The 13,300-nt window shown below is 37.7% G+C and overlaps 1 protein-coding gene across 1 annotated transcript in view; it reads left to right on the top strand.

The window, feature by feature from the left end:
• The window catches only part of prkcaa (protein kinase C, alpha, a), a 118,552-nt gene extending 106,911 nt beyond the window's left edge, over positions 1-11,641 (top strand). Inside the window, exon 17 of the mRNA XM_063884665.1 lies at positions 6,798-11,641. Within this exon, the coding sequence (XP_063740735.1) occupies positions 6,798-6,962 (165 nt within the window). The 3' untranslated portion in view covers positions 6,963-11,641. The remainder of the gene's footprint in view (positions 1-6,797) is intronic.
• Positions 11,642-13,300: the final 1,659 nt, after the last annotated feature.

A 13,300-nucleotide genomic window follows, 5' to 3' on the forward strand; every position in this document is an offset into this window, starting at 1 on the left:
CATTTTCCACAAATATATTTTCTGTTTGGAGGGGTTTTTAAACAATCTTATTAAGTACTTTAAATTCCCCCCACATTTCTCTTCTTGTCCGGAACATTTATGCATATCATGGAAATGTAGGAGATTTCAAGTTTTCATGTTCACAGTATATTGCAGTAAAGGCACATTACCTGCAAACCCTAGGTTACTCCTCTTTCTCTCTATCTCATTTTACTTAAGCCTCAAATGTACAGTACACACGTACAGAAACACACTTTCGTCATAAGTATTGTGTTGCCGCAAACTCTAAATCAATCGGGTTTCAGTCAGGACAGTGTTTTAAAATCTCTTTTTTTTAGACTTTGTACCATTCAAAATCATACAGTACACGGCACATAATATCAGAGGATGAAAGTGAGTTTATATAAGCTTTTAAACCAGCTGAGGCTAACAAAGCACCATTTCCATTTCCAGTCCACTGGATGAATATGCCATTCTGTCCTTACTGTCATTAGTGTCAATACTGAAACCAGTTTATACTGTGTATGCAAAATATTCTGTCAGACTTGAACAAAACTTGGGGTAAAACCTCTTGTGAGAAAAAGGTTATTTATTTATATTTATTTATTTATTATTCGCTATTAAAGTGCATTTTGAGGCAGTCAGCACGCGTAGTTGTCTACATATGACTGATGGGTAAGTGATTCCTTCAATAAATATGTTATATACCCATATATATTTTTAGTTACAGCTTAGTCACTCTTTAGCCATAGAATCTTCTTTCACTTTGGTAGACCGAACGGTCAACATTGTTGTAGTGTGGATATTAGGACGGGAAAATATTGTATAAACACATTTTCATGGAAACGTATACCCTTTTTGAACCATTTTCCATCACCATATATCCATTCATTTCTATATCTGTTCATCCTGTGCAGGATGATGTCCGGTGGCAGTTTACAAGTACAGGTTGCTACAAAGTAGTTTGTCCAGGGTTTCAGGGAGTCTACAGTAAACAAAAATTCCACTGTTTCTGCATAAGCACGTCAGACATCTACGAGCACACATTTTATAGACAGATTGTTGAAACTCACTCAAATATGCTTTGGAGATTTATAGTAAATGAAGTGTTTGTTGGCTAAGGCTATTGTAGGTCTCATTATATGAAGGTGATCGCAACAGGATTTAGTCATATATGTTGAGATGGCTGATGTTCTTTGACTGGAGTCCTTTGCCACATTAACTTTAAGAGTTGCTTACAGTTTCAAGATTGTGTGTAAAGAATGTTAGACATATGTTGGGCTGCAAATACCAAAAGATATTCAGTGACAATTATATTAAACAGAGAACATCAGGAAATCTCCATGTGTGAAGAGAGGCTAAAAAACTGTTGTTTTCTGTCATTTTGAATATCAGATTTTCAAATTAGTTAACTTTAGTGTTTTCTTCAGTTGTTTAATTTATAAGCCAACCAAGCATCTATGGTTTAGACACAATTAGGAAGTTATCATTAGCAAGATGAATGCCAGAGTTGTACGTCATTCCATGCTGACAGCAAAACCAGAGCTAGGACAACCCCAGCATTATGTTATTTGTAAAAGCATTTTATAGTCTGAGAGAAATATTAATCAGAGGCTGTGCCTATTAAAGGCTGATGTCAGTCTGATGTGGAAGATGATACCTTGACATGACATTCTTGCTCCTTATCGCATGTGATATATGGGCTGTAAGTAATTTCCAAGCCTCCCATCTGAATGTATAATTAATGTGACATACATTAATTATGAAGGTATTATCTCATATAGCTGACATGTTGATGCACAGTTAGGAGTAGTTTGGAAATCTCTGAAGATTACACATGATCATGCATTGTCATTGTCTTTCAAACAAACAAACACAGATATAGACTAAGTTTGTGTTAAATCAGTTAGTTTAAGATCAATAGTTCAGTGTTTTGTGTGTGCGTGAGTCTGTTAAACATTCAGTTTAAATATTGTAGTTCTCTTCTGTTTCAACCCTCAAGGGCTCCGGCTCCTCTAATAAGGTGAATCCTGACCTCTTTGTCCATGTAGTATCTGCTGACCGGACGTGCTGGGTGTCATGGAAATGCTGTGTGTGCTTTGTGTGTGTATGTGTGAGTAAATATGATGGTGTGGGAAGGTAAAGAAAGAGATGGTTAAGAGAGATTGAAAAAAGCGAAGGAACATTTCCTTGCATGTACACCTCGTCTTTTGTCTATTTGCTGCACATTTATCTGTGTGTGGGGGGGTGGGGGCTAGTCAATATCGGAGGGAGAGAGGAAAGCATCTGTGCTTGAATCTGTCCACGCTGAAGTTAAAGGGAAGTGAAGGCATGCAAACGTGCATGTCTTTTTGCACAGTGCATGCTTGCATGGGTCTGATTTCCGGTGCAGTTTAGGGTGAATGTTGGTAGAGGTGAATACTGAGAGAGAGTAAGAAAACATTGTTAAGTTCTCTCTGTTACCACCATAACCTGCTCTATAACAATCCATTATGTCCATCTCGCTATGTAATGCAGTGCTGTTTCCAGTCGAATGGCCATCATACACCTGCCTCTCACCCTTTACTAGATCTAAGCCTGCCACTTTAATATACTCCTTCTCTTTCCTTCTTCCTATCCCGGCTCAATCTCACTTCATCCGCCTGTGACAGCTGCGGGATTGCAATCAATATGCTGGCTGCATCCAGCTGAGACATTCGAACCGTCTGTATCTGTACAGCCAGGGCATCATACAGCGTGTAGGACACAGTGTGTGGTAGAATGAGTGGTAGCCAAGTTATTGTTGATCCGTATTTACAGCCGCCACTGTGCAGCCGTCTGTATCGCATTAGATGGCAGCCACATCCAGCAAGCAGCGTGGGTATGAAATCAAGCAAATGTCTTTATTATAACAGTCCTGATTGCCATATGTGGATGTCTGAATGTCTTCGTGGCTAACGGTAGCAGGGAGGGATGGAGAAACAGGGTCATATAGGAAGTCACTGATTGATAGTGATGGGAGCAGTAAATGAAGGGACGGAGTCAGAGCAAGACAGACTGAGGAGGACTTAGTCACTGCACAGAAGACTCTGAACAGTGTCCGGGCAAATGAAGCGCGGGCCTGATGGGATACACAAACACACACACACACTCTCACACACACACACACACACACACACACACACACACACACACACACACACACACACACACAGAAAATGATGGCATTATGGGTGAGTTGTGACTCACTGTAGCTTCAAAAAATGAGAGGCACAAACTGTTGCAACTCCACTGAGCATGTATGCATTTCCTCTTTCAGCCTACGGCACATAAGAGAAAGAGTTACGATTTGTATTTTGTTTGTATTTATTTTTTCTTCTTAATTATTTATTTCCTCAGTAGGGGTCATGAGGATGTGTAGTTAATATTAAATAGAAGATAAAATGTGTAGTTCAATGCTTATGCAAAGTCTGAAAGGCCACATTTGTTGTTTGTGGGGTCATTTTTATCAACAAATTCATAAAAAATGAAAATATTTTCAAGCATGGATATTTAGAGAGATGCATGAGGAGTTTGTAATTGTGGAATTGGGTAAATGGCCAAACTCATGCAATGTTGGGGTTTGATCTTTAGCTCTCGTTAGCAATAACCTGCTGATTCATCTGTGTAACGTGAGTATAGTATTACACATTATTACACATTGATTAAATAAGGCAGTGCCCATCAATAAGCTGTTCACTGCTTGATAAGCTAAAATGTACCCAAGCCAGATGCTCGAGAGAAAAAGATAACTTGTATTCAAGGCAGGAACTCATTTATCATCACAAGAAGATGAAGGTTATGCTTAAGTGCAGAGGTGTGCTTGTCTGTATGTGTACACAGAGAAAGAAGGAGAGAGATTAAAGATGTGTGAAAGTAGGCCATGTAGGGACACTTTGTCACCGTTTATGGGAGGAAGTATCAACAGTAAAATAGCTTCTGTCTCACTCTGTAAGCCTTGGCTTAATTGCAAAATTAGAAAATAGAAGATGCAAGACCTGCGTTTTTCCAAAAGGGCACTGTTCAAAATCACAGATGTAGTGGTGCAGATGTTTTATTACGAAAGTTCCTGGATGAGAAACATATTGTTTAGTCTCAAAACCATTCAATTTCTTTTCAATCATAAGTACTTACACTAATTCATCCAGCAAAGGGACAGTTGTGTTTAGATCTCGTGGTTTTCTCTCTGAAAGATTATTTTACCAGTAGATGCCAGGAGGGCTTTGCTTATACTGAAGTGGTTACTTCAGAATAAAGTGGGACAAAACAATGTCCGTCTTTTCATTGAAAAGCTGAAAAAGCTAGTGTCTCTAATCCTATCAGACACAGAAACTCTGCTACAAAATGATGATAATCCAACATATTTTGGCAAGTTTCTTTAAAAGAAAAATAAAACCTTCATACTGATTGAGCTTCAATTTTTTATCTAGGAAATTATCACTGGGCAGAAAATATAATTCAAATCTTTAAATGACATTTAAGCTTAAAGCTGATGTTTTGTATCTTTCCTTTCAATGCTTCATTCTGTGTGTTTGTAGTACCTGAAACTGAAACATAATATAATAACACTCTGCTGTTTATTTCTATGACAACAGTAACAAAGGTGCTACAGTGACCATCCGCATGTATTTCTATTGAAGACCTGTATCAGATCCCTACGGCATCTGGCTTCACAGAGTCCTTTATTCCTACAGCCGGCTGCAGAACACTAGCTCCCAAGGGAACCTGAAGGCGTATCATGTGGTGCACTGAGTCTGAGTGTAAAGAGTGAGTGAGTGTGTGTGTGTGTGTGTGTGTGTGTGTGTGTGTGTGTGTGTGTGTGTGTGTGTGTGTGTGTGTGTGTGTGTGTGTGTGTGTGTGTGTGTGTGTGTGTGTGTGTGTGTGTGTGTGTGTGTGTGTGTGTGTGTGTGTGTGTGTGTGTGTGTGTGTGTGTGTGTGTGTGTGTGTGTGTGTGTGTGTGTGTGTGTTTGGGTGGAAGATTGTGTGTGTTTGCGATTACATGCATCCTTTTAGGTGAGCCAGTTGTGTAGGTGGACTAACTCATGAGGACAGAGTAGGGTGTTATTTACAACTATGCTGTCTCGTTTCTTCCTTCTCTTTCTCCAGGCAAGCCAGTAAATAACTTTTTTAAAACTCCTTGCTGCACTAAGCAATCTCTGCTCTTAAAATGATATTTATGCAGTTTCTGACTTCAAAAAATGTCTCCGTCCTCATACCTTAACCTGGTTTCTGGGTCAGCCGATAAACACATTACAGATATTGATGTAGTTTGTCAGCTTCTGTGCATTGCCTGGGCGAAACAATTAACATGGCGTGTAGGACGATTGAGCTAAGCATGTCCTTTACGCTACTCTGATCAAATAAGTAATGCAAATCTCAGTAATCTCACATGACCTCAAAACTGTGTTGCTTGATTGTCACAGAAAGGTGATAAATAAAAATTCTTGAAGGAGACATATCAAGTTCATTTCTGGGTGAAAATTAGGGTTTCTTCTTCGAGCACATGGTGACATGCTTTAATGTTCGAACGCCACTTACATTTGTTCTCATAGTGTGTGTCTGATACCTGTAATATCCCTCTGGCTAAGTTCTAGTGCCTGTCTCTTGTATCCTGAGGTTGTTCTCAAGCCCTTGATTTACTAAGATTGGGTTGGTACATTTTAATGAGCCTACATGTGATATAGGCATGGTAGACAAATGTGAAAAGGTTGTAGAATCCTGTTTTCTCATCCAGGCAGCCCACAAAAACTGTGAAACCAGACAACCTAGTCTTACTCACAGTTTGTGGGTTAGTAGGCACTTGAGAAACAGAAATGTACTGTATGTGCAAGTGTGATTTTTCTTTGTCAGAGGGAATATCATTACAGCAACAAAATGAGATGCACACCCACGGTTCCCAACATGCCCATGACCTCCCTTTGCATAAGTTATTTTTCATCCTCCATGTGACATAATCCGTTTCCATGTCTTTGATTTAATTTGATTATCCTCTCACACTCACACACACACGAAGATCCCTTTGATGTGTCAATTCAAATACAGACAGCTTTCCTCCCTCTTATGAACCAACTCATTAATCCTTGTGTTGCCCTGTTGCACCTTGATGCTGTTGCTATTTTGTGTCAAGGAATTGTTTCATTCTCCTGTGAGATAATTAGGTTTTGGGTCAAATGTATAGAAGTATCACATATATCACATCTGAGATGAGATAAAGGAGCTTTTTTTCCACAGGTTATGACATAATAACGAACACGGTTTAACTTGTTGAAGAGGTCCTGACACCATATCCTTTCATAAAATCAATCATGGGGTCTTATTCAGGTTCAGGTGAATGTGATGTAGAGCATGTAATTGGTTGTTGTTAACCTCACACTGGATGTTGCAGTGGGGAAAATGAGGGATCAGGTGTAAAATGTTCTACTAGCCAGCCAGGAAGGGCAGCTGAAAATGCAATTTCTTATAGTCATCAGTTTGATCAGAGAGACCTCACAAATGTTGCTCATTGTATTGTCTATGCACATTGTGTAGATGCCAAGCCTAGTGTGATTTTATTTAGTAATATGAACTGCGGTGACAATGTTAATGATTACTGACGTTTGATGACCTGTGTCCTGCTTCAGGCAAATTTGTGAAACGTTCCAAGAAATTGCCCTTCACAGAATTGCAATGCGCACACTTTTTCATGTCTGTTCTGTTCTGTCAGTCTGCTTGCACTCTTCGTATTATTTTACATGCCTTATGTCTAAAGCTGTTCTTTCTCCTGTCCCTCTTTCCTACAGTGTGGCAAAGGAGCAGAGAACTTTGACAAGTTCTTCACACGCACCCAGCCCCAGCTCACACCACCGGATGAGCTGGTTATCGCCAACATTGACCAGGTCGAGTTTGCTGGGTTCTCTTTCATCAACCCGCAGTTTGTACACCCGGTGGTCAACCACAGCATATGAGAAGGATGGGGAAGCCTCCCTGAAGAACTTCCCTAATCACTGCCACCTACATAAAGCAACTGCCAATATACCGTTTGACCACAACTTGATCAAGGCCCTCTGTACTCCTTTATGTATTACTTTTATTTGTAAGCATCACTCTGGGGCATGCATTTGTGTTCTCTACAATATAAATGCCAGTATAGATTAGATTGGTTGTTATCCATCAAAAAATATATATATTTACTTGAGGTTAGTGAGGAGCATGTACTGTAGACAAGGTTGTCTTTCTCTACAGCTGCAATCTGTATTGAAGTTTACCCAAACTGGAGACAGAAGGGTGTCTGGCTTCATTTATCTATGCCAGTATATGATGAAATTTAGAGGTGATATTAGACTTGGGCTAAAATAGCACTAGATAGCATTTTTAGGCATGGATTCATTACTGGATTTAATCTGGAAAGGATTTAGATGCTTACAAACCTTAATGGATGACAGTATGGTCTACAGATCAAGTGGCTTGGTCACGGTTTAGTTCCATATGGATAAGTATCACAATATAGACACAATGTAAGTACCCGAAATACACTCACATAACGCAGTGCAGACACTATAGCCAAATATGAAGGACAGGTGGAGCTGGCGTTGAAAGAGCTCCTCGAGATTCAATGTTTCCTGTATCGTGTTTACAGTTTTCTTCCCCTTTTGATTTTCTGGTGATAGTATACGTTTATATTTTACTACAATTAGATTTTTAGCCAGTCTCAACTCCAAGTGGGCATAGCAAATCAGCTAAAGAAATGAATTGTTGAGTAATTAGATAATATGCAGCCTGTAAAATAATGAATTATGTGAGACACATGGGTATGAAGGTGTGTCAGGCTTTTTTGTTATTTTAAGCTTCTTAGCTTATCCTCCATTTACCTCCTTTTTAAAATTACCAGTTAATTGTTTTGCCCTTACTTTAGCTGCAAATTGTATACTTATATTGTCAATCATTTTGTGGACACTATGTGGACACACAATAATCTGTTTAGTTTGCGGGCGGTGGTAGAATATTAATATAAAATAGGAGAAAAAAATCAAACCTGAAACGTTTACAGTTGTTCTTGATTCAACACTATTCAGCGTTAACCACTGTCTCTATCCCATAACTACAAAGCCTCCCATTGGTCTTAAATGTCCAAACAAAAATAGTTAAGACATGTCCCTAACTGTTAATTGTTTGTAGAATAAAACATATCACTGTGTGCTACTCATCTAATGTTATATTGCATACAGTCTCATGCTTTCAAGCATAGATAAAACACATTTTTATTTTTTAGATATAGAAGATGCAAATGTATTGGAACATTTCCTCTGACAATGCTTTGTTGTCCTGAGAACAGACACAATCTTCATTTGATTCAAAAGTTACATTTTTTGCATCCTTTAATGATTTACTCTTCTCTTCTTTTGTGATCTCATACATATTTTCCCATTAGATCAGATTAAAATTTGAATGTCTCCACTATCCTTGCATAACTCCTTTGTAAATAATCATTAGTTATTTAACAGAGTATAGAAAGTTACAGTTTTTATACCAACACCCGAATGTGCTTTTATTACATTAGTTATATAAACCAATATTTGTATATGTTAAAAAAAAAAAAGCAACCCAGTACAGATCAACTTTGTAACAGCTGGATGTCTTTAAAAGATTCCAGATTTAACAAGTTGTGAAATTGATCAGTTCTACTTACAGATCTATAGATTAATAAAAACGTACATTTTATTTATTCATATTCAATGATTTTGACTGCAAATTGTCTGTTTGTTGGATGCGTGTCTGAGCGTTGACTGTCCTTCTGTATCTGCATGCTCTTGGTAGGCATTATTCACGCACGTTATCTGCTATACAGTACAACCCCAAAGTAATGCTCCACTCAAAACCTTTACAAGTAAACTCGCAAAAAAGAAATTGATGGTTAAGCCTATGGGAGGTGAAATTTTGAAAAACCACAACATAGATTTTAGGTGATGTAATACTGGTTTCAAAGCTACAGATGTGGCCAATACAAACCACAGTCAGGTACCTTGATAGTGCTGATCTTAGACCAGCGAGAATTAATAACAGGTGAATGCAGTAGCTTGTAACTACACTGCAGACCATTCACGCGTCAAGTTTTAATAACAAAATCTTGCAGCAATTCTATAACACCTACAAATCGGGTTCAGGAACAACAGTGATTTTTTCGAAAAATAACACAGATTGCTAGAGAAGATAGAGGTGACTTTTATGAAAGATTATCGATCTCCGTAAATAGATACCAATACTTAAATCTATTTTTAAAAGACTTCCCTGAAACATAGTCCTTGATTCTAGATAGATCGTTTTTTTTCTGTGGAATCTTGATGTATGTATATTTTTATGGCCCCTTTTTCTTTTTACCTTTACCTTTCTTTGGGCGATGTAGAACACTGAATCCAGATCTGGCCGAGTTGTGACTCAGACTCACAACTCGTTGCTAAACCAGTGAATCCACTCGCGCTTTACTGTCTCATGAATGAGGTTTATGTTATAATCTTAATGTTGTGTTGATGTCTCTTTCTTAAATGTCTTTCATTTTGCTTTTAATGTTTGTTGTTGCTGTCAGTGTTGTCAATTTTGTTTCTCTAGCTTCTGCTCAGAAATTCAGGAATGTTAAAAGGAATTATCACATTATAAAACACATATCTGACTGCTATAGATAGGAACTGTTCAAGCGTTTGTAATAGTTTCTCCATGTTTTTCTATGAGTTGTGCTCTCCTACCTTGTTTCCTAGAGTATATAACCTTTTTGCATGTGCCAAACCTGGAAAATGCCAGAACCCGATAATAGCAGCATTGCACTAGCTGTAGTCACATGGATGACTTCTTCTTTGTGGCAGCTTCTCCCTGTTTGGGCTGAGACCTGCCTAAAGCCACTCCTGCTGTACACTCTGTTGGCCACACATCATATAGCATGCTGCCATGAGTGCACATTGTGTCAGTACGCTTTACAATGCCAGTCAGTTTGATAAAGGACTTATCATACACGGTAGTAGGTTTTACTTCCTCTCTAGCCTTGGGCAGAATTTTGTCTGGAAAACATTTGAACTTGTGGAGCATTTGATTTAACATCTACCGTGAATTTCACAGGTGTGAGAGGAAATTTACCTTGTACATACAGACACATCCTTGCCTGAGCCTAACTTGCACCTCTGACGTAATACACCCATCCCTTTAATAGAATCTCTGATTACTTGCTTCCTAAACTTCATTGTTTAATGTATAAAAAAGTCACAGTCAGTGTGGGCATGAAACAAAGACTACTTACTTTCCCCCTTGTGTGCCTTTCCCAACTTCAACAGATATACTGTACATCATCTTCATCATCCTCGCTCTGAGCTAAACTCTCCACTGTTTACTCCATACCTTTACTCCTCTTGCTGTATTTTTAAGGAGCATTGTTAATTTGCTCTGTTTTTACTTTGTTTTATTCCATGTAAGTGTTTCAGCACATCTCTCAAATGAATCAATGTGAATAAGTAAAAAGAGAAAGAAAAACATTGCACGCTATGTTTACATAAATGTTTCATGATCTGGTCTGTAATTTTGAATTTTAAGCACATTTTTTTTGACTGACGCCAACAACTTTACAGCCATAAAAAAAACTACAGCTTGACTTATCCTCCTGTGTCTGCCTGCTTTACCTTTACCTCCCTGTGCCTATTAATGACTGAATTACGTAGTGAGTTAATTCATATACTGTATGTATTGACAATATCAAAGGTTGATCATTGGGAGTGATGGAACAATGAACAGGTGACTGATGGGGTTTAGTTAAATGAACGAAATGATAGATGATGATGGCTTGTTTAAAGGATGACCCCTGTGCCTCGTCATATTTAAACCGACCCCTTCCTTGTCGTTTCTTGTACGCCCTCTTTCTCTTTACTTGTTCCTCCTTCCACAGTGCCTGGGCCAAGTCAACCCGTCATATTATCGACCGTTTGCTCCTCCTTTCACCCTTTAAATCCCTTCAGGTCAGGAAAGTAGTTGCTTTGTCTTGTTCTATTCACTGTAAACATCAATATCACCATTTCTGCACTCTAATGGGAAAGGAATTAGCCAAATGTGTTTTACATTGTATTTGATGTCCTCACCTTTTTGTTTTTATTTGAATTGATTAGGATTGGCAGAAAATAATTAACTTTCCGATATATGTTTTTAAGACAGAGGATTTTTCTTTTTAATTTGCCTTTTCTTACTACTCTCCTTTTAGGTACATGTTTCCTTCAAATGTCTTGCTTTTTTGTAGTTTGTCATTACTCCATTGTCTCCTGTTTGCGATGTAATCAGAGAGTTGAGGTGAACTTTCATCTTTTTGGATTTACAGAGGATCAGTGATGTGCAAGAACGCCTTTTCCCTTAGCCCATGCAGTAACATGGCCTCTAATTCTCCTCTTGTGGTTCATTAGGTATCTCAGCACCCCTGTCTTTGTACATAATTGACTTACAGTAGATATCAACATAGACTGTAAAAGAAAGAATATATTGTATTTTGCAAATGGTGTGTGTCTGTTTCCCTCCCTGTTAGCCTGATACCTTTAAAACTGAGTCTGAGCTTCTTACCTTGTAATTGAATGTGTCATTTGTACCTAATGTATGATAATGCAAATAAAAAAAGGAAAATGAATGTATTTATTTACCTTTTTATTAGTATTGCTGTTAAAAAAAAGTGGTACTAAATATCTGTATATACTGCTGATTTTGTTTTTAAACCTAAGAAAACACATGTAGTACTAAAAGTAATATAATATAAAAAATTATGTTAATTATTTTCAAACAGTATTTTCTTGTTAGGTCTTTGTTTGCATACTTCATTAGATACAAAACAGGGATAAACATATGTTTTTCTTGGGTTTGACCCTTTTGCTCAGAGTATCATAGACTATAATCCTCAAAGAAAAAGACAAGTAACAAACTGTTTGCCGTTCCCATTTTCGTTTACATTTTTTGACAAATTTCCTCCAAACTTCACCTCCTTTCCATTCAATGTTTTTTTTTTTAAAAGGGCTTACCAGCATTTTTAGATTCTTGCTAATGACTGCTAATGTCCTAAAAAGTTTAACGGCACTTTTTGGTGTATCAAGTTTGTGTTTCTAAGTGCACTGTACTTGCTCTACTGCATAATGTCAGATAAGCCTGTTAGCCCATACAGTGTGATAAACATTTCATATTGCACCAGGAAAAAACCTTTCAAGTGTACTTACATAAGAAACCTTAATTACAATGTGTTACTTAGATTTGAAACTGGATTTCTTCTCTCCTGAGTTGTAATATTGCTGCAATGCAGACACGTACAATACAGAAAGATTGAACTTGTCATTATTAGAGAAAGCCCTGCAGTGTGTTTACTATGAAACCAGCTGGCTTGTGTGAGCTTTTGTTTATCGACCTATATGTTTCAGGCCACTGATTTCTCTCATTCCTCCTCTTTTACACAAAAAGCCAAACACACAGATACACGTATACACACATCTCTTCATCTGTTATAAAAAGTAGAATAAAAACTTGTCCTGTTATAAGAGCTTTTCTAACCTTACATAAAAACAACGGTGTAATGCCTTAAATAATGACAATAAATAATGATGCTGACATTACTCCATAAAACAGCAATTAAATAAGTGTTTAGCTATTAAATGATATAAATCAAGGAACAATTCTTTCATTATTCACACATACATTAGCATGAAAAAATATGAAGTCAAATACCGAGTTCAGATTGTCACAACATTTAAATAGAATAGACTAAAGACTCTCACTTACAAATGTTTTTTTGTTGTTCAATTGACTTCTTGCTTCACCTTGCTCTCTGCAAGGGCTCATTATTTCTCAACTGAATGATGCCAGGAGGATATATGTTTGAGATTAGTATTCAGCCTGAAAAGCAGAGAAAAAAATAGCATAAGAGAGAATTTGTGCACGTCTACAGTACACAATATTGACATGTGTGAGAAATAATCTTCTGAGAGAAGAGATGATGACCTGATTGGCTTCCTCTGAGGTCACTAAGGGGTTATGTGAAAGGTCAAGTTACTGCCAAGCTGATGGCAGCCTCTTCCTTCGCCCTGCGTATTTGATTGGTTTGGAACAGAATGTGGTGGTTATTCATACAGTACGCATGCAAGGGATTCACCAGATGCTCCCAAATGACTGTATGAATGTCCATATGGTCAGAGATGGTTTATACAGAATCCGCAGCAGCTCAGTCTCTTGGAGACATGATGAAAAGCTAACATAAAACCAACACATTTAACAATTAGCTTGGCTTAATAAAATGGTAGACTTTAAT

Source organism: Eleginops maclovinus, chromosome 5, assembly GCF_036324505.1.
Source record: "Eleginops maclovinus isolate JMC-PN-2008 ecotype Puerto Natales chromosome 5, JC_Emac_rtc_rv5, whole genome shotgun sequence".
NCBI classification, from domain to species: domain Eukaryota; kingdom Metazoa; phylum Chordata; class Actinopteri; order Perciformes; family Eleginopidae; genus Eleginops; species Eleginops maclovinus.